This window comes from Mixophyes fleayi, chromosome 9 (genome assembly GCF_038048845.1).
Source record: "Mixophyes fleayi isolate aMixFle1 chromosome 9, aMixFle1.hap1, whole genome shotgun sequence".
In the NCBI taxonomy this organism is placed as follows: Eukaryota; Metazoa; Chordata; class Amphibia; order Anura; family Limnodynastidae; genus Mixophyes; species Mixophyes fleayi.
In genome coordinates, this window is record NC_134410.1 from 22,636,130 (window position 1) to 22,660,579 (window position 24,450).

At 42.9% G+C, this 24,450-nt stretch overlaps 1 protein-coding gene across 1 annotated transcript; it reads left to right on the forward strand.

Annotated features, from left to right (window-relative positions):
- Nucleotides 1-456: 456 nt before the first annotated feature.
- On the forward strand, nt 457-23,840 carry TGFB1 (transforming growth factor beta 1). Its single transcript, XM_075186915.1, has 7 exons — nt 457-1,248; nt 16,282-16,454; nt 17,632-17,749; nt 18,455-18,532; nt 19,964-20,117; nt 20,208-20,361; nt 21,023-23,840. Exons 1-7 carry the CDS (start codon nt 933-935, stop codon nt 21,179-21,181), a joined length of 1,152 nt encoding a protein of 383 aa, XP_075043016.1. The 5' UTR covers nt 457-932; the 3' UTR covers nt 21,182-23,840.
- Nucleotides 23,841-24,450: the final 610 nt, after the last annotated feature.

Below are 24,450 nucleotides of genomic sequence, written 5' to 3' on the forward strand. Positions count from 1 at the left end.
AGTGTGTGTGTGTTCAACAGCAGTTACTGGGTACAGTCTGGCACATATATATATATATATATATATGTATACTTATATATATATATATATACACACACATACACATATATTTTTATAGAGAGAGAGAGACAGAGAAAGAGAGAGAGAGACGCACATATGTTTCTTTCTTTTTTGTTCGTTCTTATATTATAGTCTTTACCGTTAAGATACTTTTTACTCTGGAAAATGCTTCCCTACGTTACAGAATGCAGTGGTTATGCAGAATTGTATATTCCATGTGTGAGCACATTCTGCTGTGGCTGTTTTCTAATAAAACATTATCAGGTTTCAGCTTTAGCCCTCACCACCACCCCCAGGACTTAGCAGCAGTTCCTTAAACTACTCTGTCTGTGTGTCAAACTTATCATATCCTGGGTGGAGCCTTAAGTTACAGAAAAAGCATTAAAAAAAAACCCTGCCAGTTACAGCACACAAGAGGAAGGAGAGAGGGGGGACGGGAGATGCATGTTCTAGCAAGCTGAGAGACAAGGCCATCAAATTGCATAGAGAGAGTGGGAGCAAACTACAAGCAAGGCAGATATTTTATAAATTCTCCAACAGGACGTCTCGCAGACCTTTACCCCACTGTCTCATGAGTATAGGACATCTCTGCTTACAAGCTCTTCTCCTTCCTTAGTCAAGTGTGGTGCTGGTCACTGTTGTTATAAATATTTTGCCTTGTTTTTATCTAGTTATGTTTTCGCAGAACATCATCTCAACTCATGGAGGTGGATTATTGAGATTATTTAGGCAATGATCTCAAGACAGTTGAACCAACCCTAATTTAAGTTGGCCAAAGGGGACCAAGTTGGAGTGACGCGTCTGTAGAAGCGAGGAAATCCTGTAAGTTTGAAGTCAACAAGTCCTTTTTGTTGTATTGTGAAATTTAGACCATGGGAATCCAATGGATGTGGATGATGTTCATGTTAGTGGACCTTCTCCACGTAGCCATGACAATGTCTACATGCAAGGCGGTGGATATGGAAGAGTTGAAGAAGAGGAGGATTGAGGCTATTAGAGGACAAATTCTTAGTAAACTGAGGCTCACCGAACCTCCAAAAGTAGAAAGCGAGATGTCTGTTCCACCAGAGATCTTCTCCATTTACAATAGCACTTTGGACACCATCACTGAAAAAATAGAGAGAGAAAAGCCTACCGTGGAGGAATATTATTCCAAACAGGTGGAAAGGATTACGATGAACGATATAGGTAAGAGAGGACTAACTAATATCTCCTGACAACCCTGGTGGGTGCCAATAACTCATGTCATAGAAAGCAATTCAGTGTGCAATGTTACCAATTCTGATGAATACATCATCATAGTACAAAATTGCATTTTAACATGATATATTTTGTTTCTACAAATAAAATATTTGCAAGGTTTAGCTTCATATTTGAGAATGAATGTTTTAGCTGATATAGCTCAGATCTATTGCTGGTGAGAGATTCCCAAAACTATGTAAAATTAAATTAACATTTAATCTGGCAAAGACCTCAATCCAGCACTTTGGTCTATCATGTATGCTTCTGTCCTTGTGAGTGAATACTCATCCTGTGACGGTCGGTCCTTTTTAGTTCTGCCTTTTGGAACAGAATCAGTGAAGTTAGGATATCACTAAAGACAGAACAGAGGATTTGAAATAAGGATTGTTTTAGAGTCATCAGAAAGAAAGTTGAAACAGTTTTAACCCGAGACATAGTACTTTCATCCAGTTTCACAAAATTCCGATGAAATAAAAGGGTTAATGAAACCATATTGTCACAAAATGCAGATGAAATGAAAGGGTTAATGAAACCACATTGTATCTCTTCCTGTATGTCCTCTTAGCTCTTCCTTATCCAACTTTCCTGCTCCCCTTCCTCTTAGTAAAGTTTGCTTATTATCCCTTCTTTTTCACAGTCCACCCTGACTTCGCATTCTCCTTCTTACTGGGCTACATTACCCCCTTTCTCTTTCCCTTCTCCTTCTCACCAGGCACTGGCACCCATCCTTGTTACCTCACTGTGCATCCTTTTCCTAATTCTCTCTTCATCGTGTGCACCTATCTGCATTTCCCTTCACTCTCTCTCTGTCGTCTCCATTCGTAATCTCTTGTCTACCTTCTTCTTATTTTGGGTGTTGTTACACCCTGTTCTCATTCTCTTTTTACAGACCCCTCTCCTTATTTTAACACTCTCCATTCTCTCATTGCCCCCATTCCTCTAATTCTCTGTCACTGTTCCCCTTCTCCTCATTCTCACTCTCTCACTCTAAAATCTCATTTTATTACTCTGTTCCTTTCACTCCTTCAATGGTCAGTCCCCTTATTTTATATTTGCTGTCCCCTTCTCATTATGCTCTTTGCCACTGTCAACATTCTCCTCATTCACTTACTCTCCGCTCCTGTTACTTATTCTCTCTCTGTGTTACTGCCCCCCTCTCTGTCACTATCCCTCCTGTCCTTATTCTAACTTGTTGCTGTCCCCCACTCCTAGTTCTCTAATTTTCACTGACTCTTCACTCAGTGGAGATGTCTCCCCTTCATTCTCTGTCAATATCCTACTATCCTGATTCTTTGTTGTTGTCCACTGTTTTCATTCCTTCTTTGCCATTGCTCCCTTTCCACATCCCTGGTCTCTCATCATTCCCTCTCTACTCACTCTATCCATGGTACTATGCTCTGTTTTCATTATCTCACAGTTGCCTTGCTACCTTTCCTCATTCCTTCTCTGTTTCCTCTCTTGTTATTTTTCCTTTCTTCATTCTCTCTCATTGTCTTTTGTTGCTTCCCTTCTCTCTTTGTTAATAAACCTCCTCTCCTCTGTCTCTCACAGAACTTCCTCTACTCGCTTTCTGTGTCACTGACCCTCCTGTACACTCTCTCTCTCTCTCTCTTTCTGCCACTCAACCTGCTCTCCTCTCTCTCTCTGTCAGTGCACCTCCTGTACTCTCTCTCTCTCTCTGTCACTGAAGCTCCTGTGCTCTCTCTCTCTTCTGTCACTGAACCTCCTGTACTCTCTCTCTGTCACTGACCCTCCTGTACACTCTCTCTCTCTCTCTCTCTTTCTGCCACTCAACCTGCTCTCCTCTCTCTCTGTGTCACTGAACCTCCTGTACTTCTCTCCTCTCTCTCTCTGTCAGTGCACCTCCTGTACTCTCTCTCTATCTGTCACTGAACCTCCTGTACTCTCTCTCTCTGTTACTGAACCTCCTGTACTCTCTCTCTCTCTGTCAGTGCACCTCCTGTACTCTCTCTCTCTCTCTCTCTCTCTTTCTGCTACTCAACCTGCTCTCCTCTCTCTCTGTGTCACTGAACCTCCTGTACTTCTCTCCTCTCTCTCTCTCTGTCAGTGCACCTCCTGTACTCTCTCTCTCTCTGTCACTGAACCTCCTGTACTCTCTCTCTCTCTGTTACTGAACCTCCTGTACTCTCTCTCTCTCTCTGTCAGTGCACCTCCTGTACTCTCTCTCTCTCTTTCTGCCACTCAACCTGCTCTCCTCTCTCTCTGTGTCACTGAACCTCCTGTACTTCTCTCCTCTCTCTCTCTGTCAGTGCACCTCCTGTACTCTCTCTCTCTCTCTGTCACTGAAGCTCCTGTGCTCTCTCTCTCTCTTCTGTCACTGAACCTCCTGTACTCTCTCTCTCTGTTACTGAACCTCCTGTACTCTCTCTCTCTGTTACTGAACCTCCTGTGCTCTCTCTCTGTCACTGAAGCTCCTGTGTTCTCTCTCACTATCTCTCTCTGTCACTGAACCTCCTGTACTCTTTCTCTGTGAACTTCCTGTACTCTCTCTCTGTCACTAAACCTCCTCTTCTCTCTCTCTCTCTCTCTCTCTCTCTCTGTCACTGAACCTCCTGTACTCTCTCTCTGTCACTGAACTTCCTATACTCTCTCTGTCATTAAATCTCATCTTCTCTCTCTCTCTCTCTCTCTCTGTCACTGAACCTCCTGTACTCTCTCTCTCTGTCACTGAACTTTCTGTACTCTCTCTGTCACTAAACCTCCTCTTCTTTCTCTCTCTGTCACTGAACCTCCTGTACTCTCTCTCTGTCACTGAACCTCCTGTACTCTCTCTCTGTCACTGAACCTCCTGTACTCTCTCTCTGTCACTAAACCTCCTCTTCTCTCTCTCTCTGTCACTGAACCTCCTGTACTCTCTCTCTCTGTCACTGAACCTCCTGTGCTCTCTCTCTGTCACTAAACCTCCTCTTCTCTCTCTCTCTCTCTCTCTGTCACTGAACCTCCTGTACTCTCTCTCTGTCACTGAACCTCCTGTACTCTCTCTCTCGGTCACTGAACCTCCTGTACTCTCTCTGTCACTAAACCTCCTCTTCTCTCTCTCTCCCTCTCTCTCTGTCACTGAACCTCCTGTACTCTCTCTCTCTCTCTCTGTAACTGAACCTCTTGTACTCCCTCTCTGTCACTGAACCTACTCTCCTCTCTCTCTGTCACTGAACATCCTGTACTCTCTCTCTGTCACTGAACCTAATCTCCTCTCTCTTTCTGTCATAGAGCCACACTCTCTTTCTGCCACTCAACCTCCTCTCATCACTCTCTGTGTCACTGAACATCCTCTCCTCACTCTCTGTGTCACTGAAAGTCCTCTCCTCACTCTCTGTGTCACTGAACATCCTCTCCTCACTCTCTGTGTCACTGAACCTCCTCTCCTCACTCTCTGTGTCACTGAACCTCCTCTCCTCTCCTCACTCTCTCTGTCACGGAACCTCCTCTCCTCACTCTCTGTGTCACTGAACCTCCTCTCCTCACTCTCTGTGTCACTGAACCTCCTCTCCTCACTCGCTGTGTCACTGAACCTCCTCTCCTCACTCTCTGTGTCACTAAACCTCCTCTTCTTTCTCTCTCTGTCACTGAACCTCCTGTACTCTCTCTCTGTCACTGAACCTCCTGTACTCTCTCTCTGTCACTGAACCTCCTGTACTCTCTCTCTGTCACTAAACCTCCTCTTCTCTCTCTCTCTGTCACTGAACCTCCTGTACTCTCTCTCTCTGTCACTGAACCTCCTGTGCTCTCTCTCTGTCACTAAACCTCCTCTTCTCTCTCTCTCTCTCTCTCTCTCTCTCTCTCTGTCACTGAACCTCCTGTACTCTCTCTCTGTCACTGAACCTCCTGTACTCTCTCTCTCGGTCACTGAACCTCCTGTACTCTCTCTGTCACTAAACCTCCTCTTCTCTCTCTCTCTCTCTCTCTCTGTCACTGAACCTCCTGTACTCTCACTCTCTCTCTCTCTCTCTCTCTCTCTCTCTCTCTCTGTCACTGAACCTCTTGTACTCCCTCTCTGTCACTGAACCTACTCTCCTCTCTCTCTGTCACTGAACCTCCTGTACTCTCTCTCTGTCACTGAACCTAATCTCCTCTCTCTTTCTGTCATAGAGCCACACTCTCTTTCTGCCACTCAACCTCCTCTCATCACTCTCTGTGTCACTGAACATCCTCTCCTCACTCTCTGTGTCACTGAAAGTCCTCTCCTCACTCTCTGTGTCACTGAACATCCTCTCCTCACTCTCTGTGTCACTGAACCTCCTCTCCTCACTCTCTGTGTCACTGAACCTCCTCTCCTCTCCTCACTCTCTCTGTCACGGAACCTCCTCTCCTCACTCTCTGTGTCACTGAACCTCCTCTCCTCACTCTCTGTGTCACTGAACCTCCTCTCCTCACTCTCTGTGTCACTGAACCTCCTCTCCTCACTCTCTGTGTCACTGAACCTCCTCTCCTCACTCTCTGTGTCACTGAATCTCTGTGTCACTGAACCTCCTCTCCTCACTCTCTGTGTCACTGAACCTCCTCTCCTCACTCTCTGTGTCACTGAACCTCCTCTCCTCACTCTCTGTGTCACTGAACCTCCTCTCCTCACTCTCTGTGTCACTGAACCTACTCTCCTCTCCTCACTCTCTGTGACACTGAACCTCCTCTCCTCACTCTCTATGTCACTGAACCTCCGCTCCTCACTCTCTGTGTCACTGAACCTCCTCTCCTCACTCTCTGTGTCACTGAACCTCCTCTCCTCACTCTCTGTGTCACTGAACCTCCTCTCCTTACTCTCTGTGTCACTGAACCTCCTCTCCTCACTCTCTGTGTCACTGAACCTCCTCTCCTCACTCTCTGTGTCACTGAACCTCCTCTCCTCACTCTCTGTGTCACTGAACCTCCTCTCCTCACTCTCTGTGTCACTGAACCTCCTCTCCTCACTCTCTGTGTCACTGAACCTCCTCTCCTCACTCTCTGTGTCACTGAACCTCCTCTCCTCTCCTCACTCTCTGTGTCACTGAACCTCCTCTCCTCTCCTCACTCTCTGTGACACTGAACCTCCTCTCCTCACTCTCTGTGTCACTGAACCTCCTCTCCTCACTCTCTGTGTCACTGAACCTCCTCTCCTCTCCTCACTCTCTGTGTCACTGAACCTCCTCTCCTCACTCTCTGTGACACTGAACCTCCTCTCCTCACTCTCTGTGTCACTGAACCTCCTCTCCTCACTCTCTGTGTCACTGAACCTCCTCTTACTCTCTGTGTCACTGAACCTCCTCTCCTCACTCTCTATGTCACTGAACCTCCTCTCCTCTCCTCACTCTCTGTGTCACTGAACCTCCTCTCCTCACTCTCTGTGACACTGAACCTCCTCTCCTCACTCTCTGTGTCACTGAACCTCCTCTCCTCACTCTCTGTGTCACTGAACCTCCTCTTACTCTCTGTGTCACTGAACCTCCTCTCCTCACTCTCTGTGTCACTGAACCTCCTCTCCTCTCCTCACTCTCTGTGACACTGAACCTCCTCTCCTCACTCTCTGTGTCACTGAACCTCCTCTCCTCACTCTCTGTGTCACTGAACCTCCTCTCCTCACTCTCTGTGTCACTGAACCTCCTCTCCTCACTCTCTGTGTCACTGAACCTCCTCTCCTCACTCTCTGTGTCACTGAACCTCCTCTCCTCTCCTCACTCGCTGTGACACTGAACCTCCTCTCCTCACTCTCTGTGTCACTGAACCTCCTCTCCTCACTCTCTGTGTCACTGAACCTCCTCTCCTCACTCTCTGTGTCACTGAACCTCCTCTCCTCTCCTCACTCTCTGTGACACTGAACCTCCTCTCCTCACTCTCTGTGTCACTGAACCTCCTCTCCTCTCCTCACTCTCTGTCACTGCACCTCCTCTCCTCACTCTCTGTGACACTGAACCTCCTCTCCTCACTCTCTGTGTCACTGAACCTCCTCTCCTCACTCTCTGTGTCACTGAACCTCCTCTCCTCACTCTGTGCTTTTCGCCACAGTATCTCCTCATTCTCTCGTCCTCTCCATTTATTTTATGACGAGCTGCCAGGACAAATTTCCTAGCAAGCAAATGGCACATGACCAGGAAATGCACAGTTGATGTCCCCGATATTATACAATGTTACATGTTACATCGTGAGTGAGGAATATTACTAGCCCTCAGTCAGACTTTTAATGTGAGTCATAGTGTGATAAACAAGTAATACATTCTGCAATATTTCAATACTCTTCACCTTAGCAACAAAACAACCCATGTTCACAATTAATATTTAAAAACTGAAAGTATCAAAAATTACTTTTCAAACTTATATCACAGATTAATAATATGTACTGTGCCCTTTAAACCATATTGCACCCTCATAGTACCACTCACCCATAGTGACAACCTTAAAGTGCCACTAAGCCTGTTGATGTGTCCTCACAGTACCACTGATCCCTAATTATATCCAATCAGAGCCACTAATGTGTTACTACACCCCCTCATATTTACACAACTGATGTTATAGTTGCACTCTGGCAATATCACCGATCAATATTCACATCCACAAAATACTACTGACCTGTATGTACACCCTCAAGGTATCTTTCACCCATATTTGCACATAACTATTCCACCAAGTCCCATTTCGCTAATTATAGGGCAAGTTTTAAGTACATGCTAGCCAATAATTAGAAGTATACTTTGATTAACTAAGAGAGGTCATAAAGTTATTAAAATAACCTTGTGGTAGAAGGAATGAATATCCTGATTGGCCGTTACCTGAATACTCTGCTTCCCCATCTGGTTGAGAAATCGTTCATTAGCTTCACTTAATTAGCATTAAAGACCTGGGTGCACCTCATTTCAGTGTGGAATTTAAATAAAACAAATAAATGGTATTTCTTATGTAGGTAACACTCAGTGCATTGACATAAAGGTCATGTGTCATTCGATCTGTGCATAGGGGATCACCTTCGACCCCTTTGTCTTATTCACTCTAACCTTACACTGGCTGTCTAATTCTCTGCTTAATACGTTCCTCTCCTTTATATTTCAATACTAACAAGGGGCGATGCCCATGCTTTTTTTATTGCCGCTTAATCGCATCAATAAAATATCTGTTATCGCCTCAATTTATGATTAAAGGAATACAATAAAATAGTAGCTTAGCCTGTCTGACAGATTTATGGTAGTGAATAGAGAAGGTGGGGTTGTGAGATTAGACCAGTCTCATATGAGACATAACTGACGCATGTTGTGTAGCTATATAGATGAAAAATAAAAAGTTCAAGTGATATTTTTCCACCAGAAAGCAGAAGAGGGAATAATATCAAGGAAATACACATCGAGTTATTATGAATCGAGTATAAGTTAAAAATACCGGCGTTCCTTTTTTAAGCCGGTAACGAGGTTCCAGTAGCAGATGGGACATCCCAGGGCATATGCTACAGCAATGAGTCAACTGGTGATGGGATTATTTTTAAACTACTGGTTCTAAGCCAGGGCCCTCTATAATCTGTGAAACCTGATTTAGAGGAAAATCAGTCAGCCAGGCAGTTGGGTAGTTAAGTGCTTTCAATGGCTTACTCAAGGAGGGGAGCTGGGAATAGTAAACTATTTATTTGACTGTCTGTCTGAGCCCCCATGCCCCTGTTTTCCATAGGGCTTCAAACTATGAAGCGATTGTTACAGAGGCTTCCCAACCTGCCCTCACTATAAACACACAGGAGCTGCCGTCTGACCCACACCTACGGCATAGAGCCCATCTGGAGCACATGTGTATAGCAGACCACAATACTGACATTTTTCTGCAGTTTTTAACTTGACGTAGCCCTGGAAAGATCATACACAGCTCGCTGAATGAAAAGCTCTCGCCTGGGTTCTGGGGGAACCACTTTTTTTTGCTTATTGCATAATGCACTAGACATTATTTAACAAAGCTAAAAAAAAAAAATGTAACACTGGACGACCTGGTGACAGGTCCACCTTAAGTACCCAAATCACAGGTACCCTCACAGCCTGCAGTGCATATTTTTGCTAAATGTACCTAGCACACACATATAGGTGAACACTCACCTTCCACTTTTGGGGCATGTCTCCATACAGATGCATTGTACAACCATTTGTTGGATTATGGTCTGAGAGGGAAAAGAGTATGCTGAAAAAAGTTATGTTCAAGTCCTGCTTACTCCTGATCACTTTTGGGCAACCCCCTAATTACAACTTTTTTTTTATATTCTCCTGAAATACTGCTTGTTAGAGCCTCATTTATGCCTTTACATAGTGATGACAGTCCATACCCAGCACGGAATGCCTGATTTGCCCAGTGCCTCCCATCAGAAACAGCTACACTTTGCACGCCAACAAAGTCATGTTGATCTGTTAAATCATGTGCTTACCCGTTTAAACAGCTGCAGTTGTAAGACATACAGAGAACATTGCAATTTACAGTGGAGCCTTGATCACAGCTTTGTAAATGGCCCTTACTGAGGGTGGGTGTTTGGGCAGGGAAGAGAGGGTAATTGCCCCAAGCCCCAAGTCCAGGACCAGATGCCAGCTGGGCTGGTGCCATGATGGGCTGGCTGGAGCTTCACTGCTAACTGGCACTGCCAAAGTCAACCCAGATCTATAGCGGAGCTGATAGCCCAGATGGAATCCAATCGCCTGCTGCTTTAGCCAGTTATGAAAAGGGTTCAAAGGCCAATTGCACAATATGTACAGCCCAGAAAATTAATTATGGAAGAAAGTGGGTCATGTGACTGTCACACATTGATGGAATGAAGCTGCTCAACAGTGTGCACTCAGAAGCCAATCCGTGGTAACTGACCCAAGCCTCGATTTCTCTCTATAGTTCCCATTGTCTGTCCTCCCTACAATGCTATAAAATTACACATATATATATATATATATATATATATATATATATATATATAGCATGAGCTGGTTAGATATGTGCAACTAACATTCGCTATTTTTGATACAAAAAAAGTAGATAGGACAGGATGAATTGTATTACCATATATATATATATATATATATATATATATATATATATATATATATAATTGTTTATTAGAGCTTGTAGCCTGTTGATATGTTATTACAGATAGGGGTTTCTTTCTTTGATTAAATGTGATACTTTAACTTATTACTCAATTAAGGGGAATGTACGGACCTTTAGAAGACATGCTGCCCCTGAAGTGAATAAGTGTATCAGATTGCCTATCACGGCCATAGTGTCTGTAAATACTTTATAATTTACTAATTACCAAATAGGTCTTTATATGATTACCAATTTCCCCTTAATGTTTAGAAATGGTTGATAAGTACCCCTTATGTCTTTTCTTGTTTACCCCATAAACCAATGTCTTTAATTGTGGAAATGCTTTTTGTGTCTTTAAATGATTCCTAAGTACCCCCAACGGTTTATGTTATATGCATTAGACACCCCCTTATCAGAGGCGAACGCAGGATTTAGAAGGGGGGGTTTCCGTCCCCCCGGGGAAAAAAAAAATAGAGCGAGAGAGAGAGAGCTGCTGTGAATCCATTTTCAGCAAGTCTGAATTCTACAGCAGCCGTGGCGCTGTCAAGCAGCATCCGCGGCAGTGCTGTATTATACTACAATACAGCACTGCCGCGGACGCTTCTTTGACAGCGCCGCGGCTACTCTGGAGTACCGTTGGTTCCCGGAGGGGAGGGGTTTTTGGGGAACCAGAAACCCCCCCTGCGTGCGCCACTGCTTATTATGTAAGTAGTTACCAATTCCCCATTAACTCCTTTAAATGTTTACCAAGCACCTATTGTGTAATGCGTGTTGTCCATGAATCTGTCTATGGTAGATGTGGGCCAACTATCACAATATTCGTTATAGGGCTTTTCAACCCTCTGATTTAGGATGGACAGTCCAAATTTGGAACAAAGCAAAACCAAAACAAACTGGCTGCAATAAAGCGGCAACAGACCTTTTTTTGTAGTAAAAATGTTGGACTGTAATTAAGAAGTTTGGTTCAGTTAGAGAGTGTAAGACATAATCTAACAATACCTGGTGCAGAAGCAGCTACTGAGAGGTGTTTGTTTCACTGTTTCCAATTTGCAGTTTTATTTTCAGGAACTTTGACCCTGTCAGGAAATTTTCATGAAACCCCGGTAATTCTAACTTATTTTACTATTTTAAGGGTAATTTAAGTTTTTGGGGTTTTTTTCAAAAACAAGGCCACCGCCGGCCTTTCCAGATTTTTGGTGGTGCATGGGCAGGAGAGGTTTTCCCAAAAGTACAGGATGAGAATGACATAAAGTGAAGTGGTAATGAGCAACGTCCATATGTACAGCATAAAAATTGCAAAAAGAGAAGTGGTACTATGCAGTGTATATATGTATAGTATGGAAATGACATAAAGAGAAGTGGTATTGTGCAGGGTCTACACATTCAGAATGGCAAAACAATGCAGAATTGCATGCAAAACAGAAAGTAGGCAGTAGTGCTGTATTCAGATATGAAAACTAGAATTAGAATAGTAAAATGTACATAAATGTAATCAAATGTTACATTAAAAAAATGAGGCATAAAGTAAGCTGCACATTAATGTCAACACTGCTTTACATAAATCTGACTATCTAACCAAATTAATATTACTGTACAATACTAATGTTAGTCTTCACTCACACAATAAAAACTATTAACATTAGTGTTATATTTACCCAGTGCTGCACACTAGACTGCAGATGATAACAGTTCTACAATCTACTTTCTGTATTTTCTATGTCAGACAAACACTAGAGCACTAGATGCAAAACTGTAAAATAATACACTAGAGACAAAAGCGATAGTGGCCATTTTGTTGAGGCCAGTGTTCATAAAATCATATGTAGATGCTCATGGAAATGTGTCCTAGGCTGCAGACAATGTGTTACTCATTTAACATACCTAATAACTGGGAGGTTCCATGATTAGAGAAAGGGGGGGTTTCTGGGTAACTAACTGTGCTCTGCATGGCACAGGGGAGCGGAGGAGAGAAAGGGGCAGCCTAGCAGTTCAAAAGCATTAGGCATGCCCCTGGGGTGTGGGCACGACCCATCACGATGTGGCCAAGTCTCCCTGTCCAGAAGACACCTACCCAAATATTGGTAGGTTGGTATGCACATGTTCAGTATCAAACTGGTGATATAGAAACCAATATTTATATACTACTGCACCATAGCTATTCTCTTGTTCTGTATTTAGGGTGTAGTTTTTATGTTGGTACCTAAAATAAATCCTGCCCTTTTTGTTTCCTCTGGGAAATTAATAATAATAATGATAATCACTTTCCAGATTAAAGAAATAATATCATCAAGATCAGATGTAGGGAACATATGACTCTCCAGCAATTGTAGAACTAGAAGTCCCAGCAGATAGTTCTGTGACTGGGTAAGCCCAGGGTTGCCAAAGCGTGAACAAGCTACAACGTTAAATGTGTTTTGTTGAATGAAAAATAATAGACACTGCTTTGAAATAATGCTTCTTCTCTATAGTATTCTGGTAAGGCTATGTCTGTAATTCTCTATGGATGCCACTGGCAACGCTCATAGGGGTATATTCAATTAGCCACGGAGTTCCTCCGGAGCGGTCTCGAAGGCACTCCATGGAAATGCTACATTGGGGATTTCTCTTCACCCACAAAGGGGTGCGAATAAAAATCCACGATGTTGATGTACTGGAAAACATGTGCAGCCGCATTGTTCGGAGGAACACGACTAATAAAATGTGCCCCATAGAGCATAAGAGCGCTCATAAGCCAAGAACACGGCATTAACACTGCCTGATATGTGCGTGCAGATAGTATGAGGAAACAATGGATCGCCATGGGACAGATAGCCTGGTTTTGAAACTTGTCCTGGTTTCCACTGATACCCTTGTAGTAAATACAGAGGGTCAAAGTAAAACACTTAATAGCATCAGAAATAATTTAATTAGGAAATGTAATACATAATATATATATATTTCATTAATATTCAATATCAATATATAGCACTCATTAAAATATTCAGATGAAGCTATACTAAAGTGTTCACCTTTCCACAACTTTGTAGATATGAATCCACAGTCTTTTAAAAAGGTGAGGACAAAACGGTTCAGAAATGCCCCTTAACACTACACAAGTTCACCATGTGTACAAGGGCATTGAAAAGTCATGTTTTACTTTGTGACCTCTCTTACTCAAGTCACTGATTTACTCAGCTATTTGCGGCCAGTTAGGTCTGTGGCCACAAATTGCTGCATGTATGGGCACAAAACATACCTCCCAACATTTGGAAATTCTGCGTCAGGAGCGGGGGCACGGTCACATTGATATGGTGGGGGGCGGGCCATGTCACAATGGGGTTGTGCCTATGTGATAGCCTGCCCCGTACTCTTCTCTTATCCCCTCCAAACACCTTCATTGCTGTGCGCACAAGTGGCACAGATCTTTTCCCATTCATTCCAATAGTCCATTCATTTCAATGGGATTTCCAATGTGTGCACTATATGGAGATACTCCATTGAAATGAATGGACCATTGAAATTATTTAAGATGCTCCATAGATTATATAAATAAAATTGGGTAGTGTGTAAATCCCCCCCCTCCCCCATTCCTCAACCAGCCACAGCGTTAGAAAGCCTGGGCTGGTGCCGATAAAATTATTATTGTAGGTACCTCGTGCTATATTGAAACCCGCCTCAAGCTAGACAGCCACTTAACAGGGAAACCCACAGCCTGGTGTCTCCATATCATAGAGTGACAGGAGGCTCTATGGTTGAGAGGGCTCTGGAAGTACAAAAAAAAGCAAGGTCCAGACCACCAGCCCTACTGTGAAGGGTGCCCCTGATAGCCTTATTTAATTACATGTGGTCCTTTTTGCCCAGACTAGCGGGTGGGTATGGGCAAACAATACTAGAGGACCCCCTCCCCCCACCGAATACATGGGTGTTTTAATACAGTCACATATGGACAGAATCTAGTGCAGTGGTGCGGTGCAATGCAAATGAAATTGGATGCAAAGCCATCTCAGTTCCAAAACAAAGGGTAAACTTAATTTCAACTCCCCTTTCCACCAGCACAGAAAAGTGAAATGGTTGCAAGAATATTCACTTTTTTAAACGCCTTCTCCTTCTGCTCAATGCTTCAGCAGATATTAATGTTTTCTCTTTACTCCAACTCACTCCTGCACAGTACTTACAAACTCACAGCATGTTACATACCAGCTGCTCACACAGACTCTTCAATCATTGTTCATCTGACCCGCAGGCATGCAGATGGACAATTATAGATCCTCAAGACCTCATCCCAATCTCCAAGGACTCCTCTGCCATGCAGTCTCCAACCTCCATAGGTTGGAGCCGCACTTCCCAATTAGCAGCGCAGTATGGGAGTCTTTGGGGTACCTATAGAAGAAGTGCTCAGACTCTAACTGCCTTTCACAGTGCCAACCTCTGTCTGCTGTGGTAGTGTTGTTTCTGGGGTACCCCTGAAGGTGGGGATCCCTCTGCCGGTATCTTGTGGTTTCCCTTTACTCTGGCCCATATAACGTCTGGGAGGTATATTTACTAAACTGCGAGTTTGAAAAAGTGGAGATGTTGCCTATAACAACCAATCAGATTCTAGCTGTCATTTATTTAGTACATACTACAAAATGATAATGGCATTTTCTTTCGATATATCAATAAACCCCCAGGCTATGGGGATCCCCCTCTGGTGCCTCCAAGTAATGCAGGGTCTGAACAACTCCTTGATGAGGTCAAAAACAGGCCTTCCACGGCTTCCAAGTGCCAGTAGAACCCGGGACCTCCTCCTCACTTGTCCTGGTTCCCCGGTAATATGGCTGCCCGTGCCTCCGCGTGGAAAGCATGAATCTTTTCCACATCACTGGCCAGCAGCAGTGCTCGGTGCTTTTGCACCACACAGCTGGGCCACGCTCCCTCGCAATGATGTGGATCTCCGCATCATTGCGTCCAGTATCACGTGGCCTCGTCTGCCTCACCGTGGGGCAGGACCTAATTCATATAACGCTATATGCGTTACACCCAACTGATTTTTTTTTAGGCATGCCAGCCCTGTATGTGTGTCCCTGTTATCTTTACTGCATAATGTTAGTGGCTCTAGTCTGCAAATAAGAGCTGAGCGTTCGACAGAAAAATGGCCTCTGCAACAGTAATTACAACAGCTCTTTTTTTGCTTAGAAAGGATATGTATACCTTTGTGAAAATAATCGTATTTTTAATTTTTTTGTCAATTAAAACAAGTACCATGTCATCAGTGAATTACACCGCTCAAATAGATCTGCCAGTACACAAAAGTATCCTTTAAGGCATAATCATCTCCTCAAATACTTATTAGATGTTTTAAAGGAGCCAATGTAGTTCTATGTGGGGTTACCGTGTACATTTTAAGAATTTGGTATCGTGATTTGACTGTGTTTTGTTGTTTGTTTTGTTTTTGTTTTAGAATTACAGCAATTAACATTTTTTTTCTCTATAGAATAAAGTAGGACAGTAACCTGTTTTTCAAATTAAGACATACATGATGCATTTGCGGAATACATTTTCTGATAGGGATAAAATATCTATACATTTGCTGCATGGCAATGCTGACATGTATTAAAATATCACAACATGTAAAATGTTCCATGTTATTATTCTGCGGAATAATCCTTTTATTGCAGAAAACATCCAATGAAAAAGTACATCGCAATATGTGCAGTGGTCTGTGAAAAGGCTATATCAAATTATGTATTGCTTTTCTCCACTAAAAGTATTAAACAAAACGTATGTCACAAGTTGTCAACGAATGTGCTTACAGAACATTCTATAGAAAACAATTGTAAAAAGTAATATTTGGAGGCTAATAAATGGTACTGCTCTCCCTTTAAAAATCAACAATAAAAATTGATGTAATGAAATACATAGCAATGTAAGATTATATTTAAATATGTATGTATTATATACTTTATTAATCTGTAGGCATTGTTATGATTATCCCTCCAGAATCTACAGATGATGCACAAAAAACCAATGAATATGTATTTACATTCAAGGCATCACGTGTGAGGGAGATTGTGGCCAGTGAAGATTTCCTGCACCAAGCTGAACTGCGCATATACCGGAAACAGTTATCTAGTTTAACAAACGACCCAGAGATCAGAGTGGAGCTGTACAGGGTGAGCTGTTGGTGTTAGATGTGGGATTATCAGTACCTCAACAAGAAATCTGTCATTCATACATTTATCAAGATGTCCATCAGTAGCATTGCACAGTTAGCAATCCAGCAGTACATGTGAAATCATCCTGCACATATATACATCCATCTAGATTTGAACACGCATTTGCACACTCATTGTATGTAGGAAAAGACACATGCAAAAAAAATAAAAAAAAACGCACATCACGCGTATAAGTGTACAAATATACGTACCGCAATAATGTAGAGATGTGGCTTAACAGTATCAGTGGTAAATGTTAAGTAACATTACCTTATATGCACACAATATAATAATGTAATGAAGTATCATGAGAGAGAATAGTGTTTTGACAGTTGTTAATAAATTCAGAATTTGCTGCTGGTGTCCATATGATTAGTATCACTCGACCTAAGAGCAGCACTACTCAATCCATTCTCTAGGTGATTGGAGGATTTTGCAGGTAAACAGACCATTGGCAGGTTATCAAGACACTGCTGATTGGATGAGTACCATCGTTCCACTCTTTGTCCAATCAGCAGCATCTTGACAACTTGCACAAACTCATATTCACCAGGTGCAGCAGCCTGAAGACTAGATGGAAGTTGTTCATCCTGAGCTAAGGATGAACAACTTGATAACTATTAGCTACATAAATTCTTTTACTAGTTAAGGGGAGAGCAGTAGTAGCAATAATTGTCAGAAGACAAATCTTTGAGGAAATGGTATAGCTTCAGATAATTTCTAAATGGAACTCTGTTCTCGTTAAGTTACATCAAATGTATTACATGTAGGTCAGGATTGTGGACTAGTTTAATGGCCACATATGCAGCAATATTGGCAAAATAGCCCAAAATTGATGCATGTATTATCCCAAAAATTAATAGTATGCCAAGAGTGAGCCTGAAAACATAATTCCCCTCCAGCAGAGGGGAGAACAGAAGAGGGAGTAGATGAAAGGTTCATAAAAAATGGTGGAAGATATATCAAGAAAAGAAAAGGTTTAAGTTCCCAGGCTGCTAATAAACATATATGGGTATCTCATAAATTGGGAAATAAGTTGAAAGGATTTGTATCGAGTCATCACCATGGAAAGGCTATAAGTGTGATGGATGTTGGATTTTTAACTGAGTAGTCACGTCTTTCATTCTTCACACAGGTAGATAGTAACGTATCCTTACGATATCTGGACAGTATGTTTGTCTGGCCAGCAAGGTCACCAGAGTGGCTGACATTTGACGTGACAGATTCCGTGAAAAGATGGCTGACCGTGGAAGGTAAGAGGGATCTGGCCATTTTAAAATTTGTGAATGAAAGTAGACAGTGGCTGTAAATGTACCTTTAGTATAAGTTCTCAGAGATCTTTTATGCATTATTATCTGCTTTTTAACCCTAAAAAGACACATTCCATTGACTAAATGAGGCAGTTGCTCTCTGTGCTTCTGTTGTGTTTCTACAGAGAACTAAAGACCAAACAATGCTTTTTTATTTTCTATAGTTTTTGCATGATGTCTAATGATTGATCCCAAAATATTTTTAGATTTTAATCCAGCCATGCTGCATCCCATCTATGCACTGGTAGGTTGAGAACATGCAGGTGTGTCACTGGTAAACTAGGAATCATTGATCCCTATTAGAAACAGCACCACCCATGTTATATAGGCATTTTCACATCATCATCATCATCATCAACATTTAATTATATATCGCCAACAAATTCAGTAGCGCTTTACAATTGCACAGTACTGATGTGGATAGATAAAAATAGGACTATGGCATTATGTGAATATGTCCAATGTGTATAGGTAGTGCTGTTTCTCCTAGGGATCAATGAACGCTGGGTCACTGGCATCTTTCTTCCATAAAAGAAAAAGCCTGCAAGCCGCATGGCCAGTTAAAACTGGCTGTGTACCTGAGGCATTAAGCAGTTATGGTGCCTCTAATACTGTATTAACTGCAGACTATGTTTGCTCTGTTCATAGATGAAAATAAGGCCTTCAAGCTGCAACAAGCCTGTTCATGTGGGAGCAACATGGATAATCCGACGCTGAAAATAAGCGGTAAGACAGGAAAGAATGGCTAGATAAATGTCACTTTCTTTTTCAATGGCATCAACTGACATAGATCAAATGTGCATCAGTTCAAATCAATCAAATGTTATTGGAGCAGGAAGTTCGATTGACCTAGGAAGTCCCTGCCATCTCACTACACTGTTCAGACACCTTACTTGTATGAGGACAGTTTCAAAAACTGGTGTTAACATCACTACATTAAACCACATTGTTATATTTTAAAACATTTAAAAATAGAAAGCTGTTATGAACTTTTCTGTCCTCTCTCCAAAGTTACTGTACTCACTGTCTTCCACTCCGGTGTCTAGCCAGTGTCAGGTTGGGGCATGGAAGGCTAATCTGGAAGGACAATGATAGAGGCCGACATGGTTTGCTGTTTGTGGGGGAGCAGCCAGCCCATGCAGGCAGCGCCGGTGCTAGGGTTCTCGGCGCCCTAGGGCAAAATTTCGTAAAAAAATTATGTAAACAATGTAAAATATATATATACAGTATATTTGAAAATCATTTTTTTTTTTATAAATTATTATACTATTAATAGTTGTTAATTTGAGTTATGATGCATTAAAGTTCATTTTTTGTACATGTCCATGTGCGTATAATGCAGTCTGTTATGTGTGTCTACGTAAGGCAAGTGCTGTTTAGACAGAACTTAGCATAAGTTGAATGTTTTTTTTAAGCACGGAACTTACGTTCAAGTTGCATTCGTTCACGAATCAGGCCCTGCGTGTAGTGTGCACTCTACAGGCTCAACGCTCAGATTATCAGCCGTTAGGGGTGGAGGAGGTCCATCATCTCTGCTATTTGTAGGGGAGCAGGGTCTAACAGGCTTGCTGTGGGGCCTGATCAGGAGCGGATCTAGAAAAATGCTGTACCCGGGAAGAGATGGGTGGGGGGGGGCCACGCCCCTTTCTAACATCTTAGGCTGCTGACGGCTGCACACTATGTGCAGGTCCGTCCAGCCGTGACAGGCAGGGACAGTGTGCTGCCCGGCTGCTCTGAACACAGTCAGAGCAGCCGGGCAGCACACCGGTCCTGCCTGTCACGGCTGGACGGACCTGCACATACTGTGCAGCCGTCGGCAGCAAGTGTCTGCTAGGGGGGGCGATCGCCCCGATCGTCCCCCTCCTGGATCCGCCACTGGGCCTGATGGGTATTTCCCCGGTATCCTAGTGAGCCATGCTATCCCTAGCTCCCAACCCTCTCTCCCCCACCATTGATCACGACTTCCCTCTCTCTCCTCCTTTGCCAGCCCTCATAGCTCGCCTCCTTCTTAGTTTCTGCCTCCCATCTCGCTTTATTAGTTACCTTTTCAGACTACAGCTCATGGTTCTCTCCATCACACAGCTCTGTCTTTTCTTTTATCCCTTCAACACCCCAGGATGCGAAAATGCATAGAACTTCTGGTTTTTTTTTTTACAGGGTTTTCACCCAAACGGGGAGACATGAAATATATCAGTAAAGAACCTCATCTCGATCCCTACCTCCTAATTACATACATCCCAAAGGGGCGCATGGAGGAGGAGGGCAGAAGCAAACGCAGCAAGAGAGGGGTGGATGAAGAATTCTGCCGCACGTCAGTATACATTGTACTATTGCCTGTATAGCAATGGAATATGTAGGATGCAATCAAACCACCTCTCATAATAATTTCTATCCTTTACAGGAGTCCTGGAAAAAATTGCTGTGTAAAACCCTTATACATTAACTTCCGTAAAGATCTTGGCTGGAAATGGATTCACGAACCTAAAGGATATGAAGCCAATTATTGTTTGGGGAACTGTCCATTTATCTGGAGCATGGACAAACAGTACAGCAAGGTAAGTCTATGGAGAGACTAACCTACCTCTCCAACTGCAAAGTGGCACAGACAATAAGGAGCTATGAGTATGTCCTCCCCACTGAACGGTGACACAGATAGAAGGAAGTTATGAGACAATTCCATTATTCCTCTCCTGATTCAATTGCCTGACTTTTCTCTATTGCATGGGAGAAAAATAGGTTGTTCGCATTTTAATTTAATTACCTCTGGAGAGGAAGGGGGTGGTGGCAGTGATGTGACAGGGCTGAATGTATAGGACAGGAACAAGTGCAGTGCCTGGCGAGATGGCATTTGCCCTGGATAACAGCCCGGGCCATTCCATCTTGCATAAAACCACTGACATCCAGTAGCTACCCATCTGATGCCATCCTGGCAGGATGGCATCAGATGGGTAGCATCCTGCCAAGGAAACTCGCTACCACCAATGATTTAATACGTACCCTGTGGGATGGTGCCTGCTGGGAGGGTGCCGTCCCACCTGGTATTTGACTGGCCCCAATGAATAAACAAGTGGGCTTTGAGGGTGGCACCGATGACCACTAGGAAGAGAGGCGTTGGCACTTGGCAGGCAGAGAGGAGACACAAGATGCAGACAATCTGTGTGACATGGATAATAATCCTACGCTACTCTTTATATTGATACTGGATATCTGTTTCAGGTCCTGTCCCTCTACAATCAGAACAATCCTGAAGCCTCTATCTCCCCATGCTGTGCACCAGAAGTCTTGGATCCCCTCCCCATTATCTACTATGTTGGTCGAACAGCGAAGGTGGAGAAACTGTCAAACATGGTGGTCCGATCTTGTCAGTGCAGCTGAGTCCTAATTCTGGAGGTCAAAAGCTAAGGAAACAACATGGTACTGGACTCTCTCACCACCAACTTTAGTCAGAGTGACCTTTGTTCAACATTTGCTCTCGCTCCCTTTATTTAAGCCATCCATGTTTAAGGCTTTAGGTCAACAGAAACTTTCCTCTTTTGTGCATTCAGAGCAGGGGTCAAAGGTCAGCAGAGACTATTCCTGCAATGTACACAGTGCTATACACCAATGTTTTCAGAACTGCTGCAATTCCCCACTACCTTCCCCCACAGGAGAGGGAACATTGAACCGTCTCCTGAAAGCCCATCGAAATATAATAACCCCCACGCTCGAAGAACAGACCTAATTGTACTCCCCTGTGTGAGTTAAACTAAGTAGTCTCTTTGGAAGTATTTCTAAAACATTGTAGAGTACATCACTGGGCAGTACAGCTGGTTATACTCTATAAAGATTTGTTAATGAGCAACCACCGATACTTCCCATTAGGAGAGTCTCCAATTGGTCACAACGATGTTAACGTTTCACTGTGCTTACTGTCTTGGTATTGTCTCATCTAAAGACAATTCACTTTCTACTTAAGCTCTGGAATGCTGCTGGCCCTGTAGTGACTACTATATGTACTGTCTCATCCTACCAATATGTCACAGTTACAAAGGTATATAGGTATCACCTTGTACAAATTAAAGCATAGTCTTGAAGTCTGGAAAACATAAGAACAAGGCACTGGATACTTTTATTGCCTGGAACACAGAGGGAAGAGTTGCAGGTCTGGATCTCCTTCCTTTGTTCCCTGAAGCTGGATTTCCTAACTTACCCAACTAAAGAAGTAAATAATCTCTCTCGTCTGTGCTGCCGAGTGAAACCACATTCTTTGATAAAAGTGTGAGTTCTGGTATCCAGTACATGTAGCTACACAATATCATAAGCTTCATATAACACTGACCAGGTCCAATAGCTTTGAAACACGGAGCAGAATCCATCATGCTCCTCTAGCTATGACCATGTCAGACTTCCGCTCCCCTCCCCCCAAAAAAATATCTGGCACTTATAAGGAAGTGTTTTAGTGCAAAATACTGGACACTGAAAATCATATCACCTTTAGTAGGTCTAAGAGTGGAGTCAAGGCCAGAAGAAGCTTCATCATCATCATCATCATCATATATTTATATAGCACCACTAATACCGCAGCGCTGTACAGAGAACTCACTCACATCAGTCCCTGCCCCATTGGAGCTTACAGTCTAAATTCCCTAACATACACACACACAGACAGAGAGACTAGGGTCAATTTGATAGCAGCCAATTAACCTACCAGTATGTTTTAGGAGTGTGGGAGGAAACCGGAGCACCCAGAGGAAATCCACGCAAACACAGGGAGAACATACAAACTCCACACAGATAAGGCCATGGTCAGGAATTGAACTCCTGACCCCAGTGCTGTGAGGCAGAAGTGCTAACCACTTAGCCACCATGTTAGCACTTAGCACTTTGTTCCTCACGGTGACTTAAGAATTATTTTTATCTAATATTACATCTAGTTAATTTATCCCTGGCAGCTTCAATGCAGAGTTGCGCAGAGGACTCCAAACAAGCCTCCTCAATGGCCACTTACATACATATATTAACATATGTATGATGAGAAGGCAGCCTACAATGCAAGATGCCTCCTATAACAGATCTGCTATAACTTTCCGAAATATCTAAACAAAAGTTTCACGAAGGCCAGCAGTATTCCTGCCTGTCCTAATTAGTGTGGATGTTTGCATATGTATTTGAGAATGTTTTGCGATCCCTTTTCATATTGGACCAAGCTGTTTATTAGATGAAACGGTTCTTTAAGAATAAGACTAAGTGACTGAGCAGCTGCGTAGATGAAGATGGGTGATAGACCATGTATGTTCTTGTTCCGTCATTCCGTTTCAAATATGTCTGCATGACTAAAAGAACATGTAATCATAGCGACTGCGTTTACATCTGCTCATGCTCCCCCAAGAACGCAACGGTGTGAGAAGGTGTCTACAAGGACTAAAGTCAGTCTTCTGTTAAAGGGCTATTTTTCGACCAGATAGAGTTATTAATTTTTGATGCTCTAGTATACCACACAAAGCTTCTCCCTACAACTGAATCCAATGCACAGTTCTAAAATAAACACTCCACCTGTATAATATAAATACACTGCTAAAGTTTAAAAAGAAAGCTAATAAGAGTCAAAGAGTAATTAGCCATAACTGAAGTTAGGGGTGGCATGGAGGTTTATATGTTAAAGTCATACAAAAGGTGGAGAATCCTTCCAAGAAACCAGGGCTCGATTCAATTCCACTCAATCTTTTAGGGCTATAAATCTCTCCCAGTAAAAACAACAGTTACAAAAATAGTGCGGCCCTTTTTGTCCCAAGTTTGGATTGAGTGATGGACGGAAAGGAAATGAAAATGGTGTCTACTCAGGGAAAAGAACGAAATGAACACAATACATTTAGAGGTGGACAATTGTCGGGGTGGACTCAAACACCTGTCAGAAGTTTGCATATTGCAATGGAAAGGAAGGCAAATCATTTCTCTTTCTATTGTTGTCTTTTTAAAGTGTTTTTTTATATAGTTTGTCTTTCTTATTTAAAAAAAAAAATATGAAAAGTTCAGAAATAAAAGAGGTACTTAGAAATAGTGTGTGTTTATTTAATATATGTTGCTCTGCTTTTTATTATTTTCATAATTTTTAACACATGAAACAGACGGCACATTTATAGGATACATACAATGATTGAGACACATTAATAAGTTATACTAGCTGTACTTACTATATGCGATACATGATTTTACTACACAGTACTATAGACACTACTACACCATAACATGTACAACTACTTCCCATCTCCAGTACATACACTTCAGTGTAACACATACTTGCCAGCTCTCCCGGAATGTCAGGGAGACTCCCGAAATTCGGGTTGGTCTCACGGACTCCCGGGAGAACTGGCAAATCTCCTGCATCCCGCAATTGCGGGGCTAAAATGACACGATTCGCTGTGAATCGCGTCATTTTGGCCCCGCCCCCCGGACAAACCGTCATATTTTAACACGGGCGCGGGGCCAAAATGCGGCAATTCCCCGTGCCCCACCCCTTCCTGCCCTCTAGACACGCCCCTCTCCGGATACAGCTTGCCAAAGGTAGGCAAGTATGGTGTAACATATACACACACACACAGCCCAGTACAGACACTACTACACCATGACATGTATACACACAGCCCAGTACAGACACTACTACACCA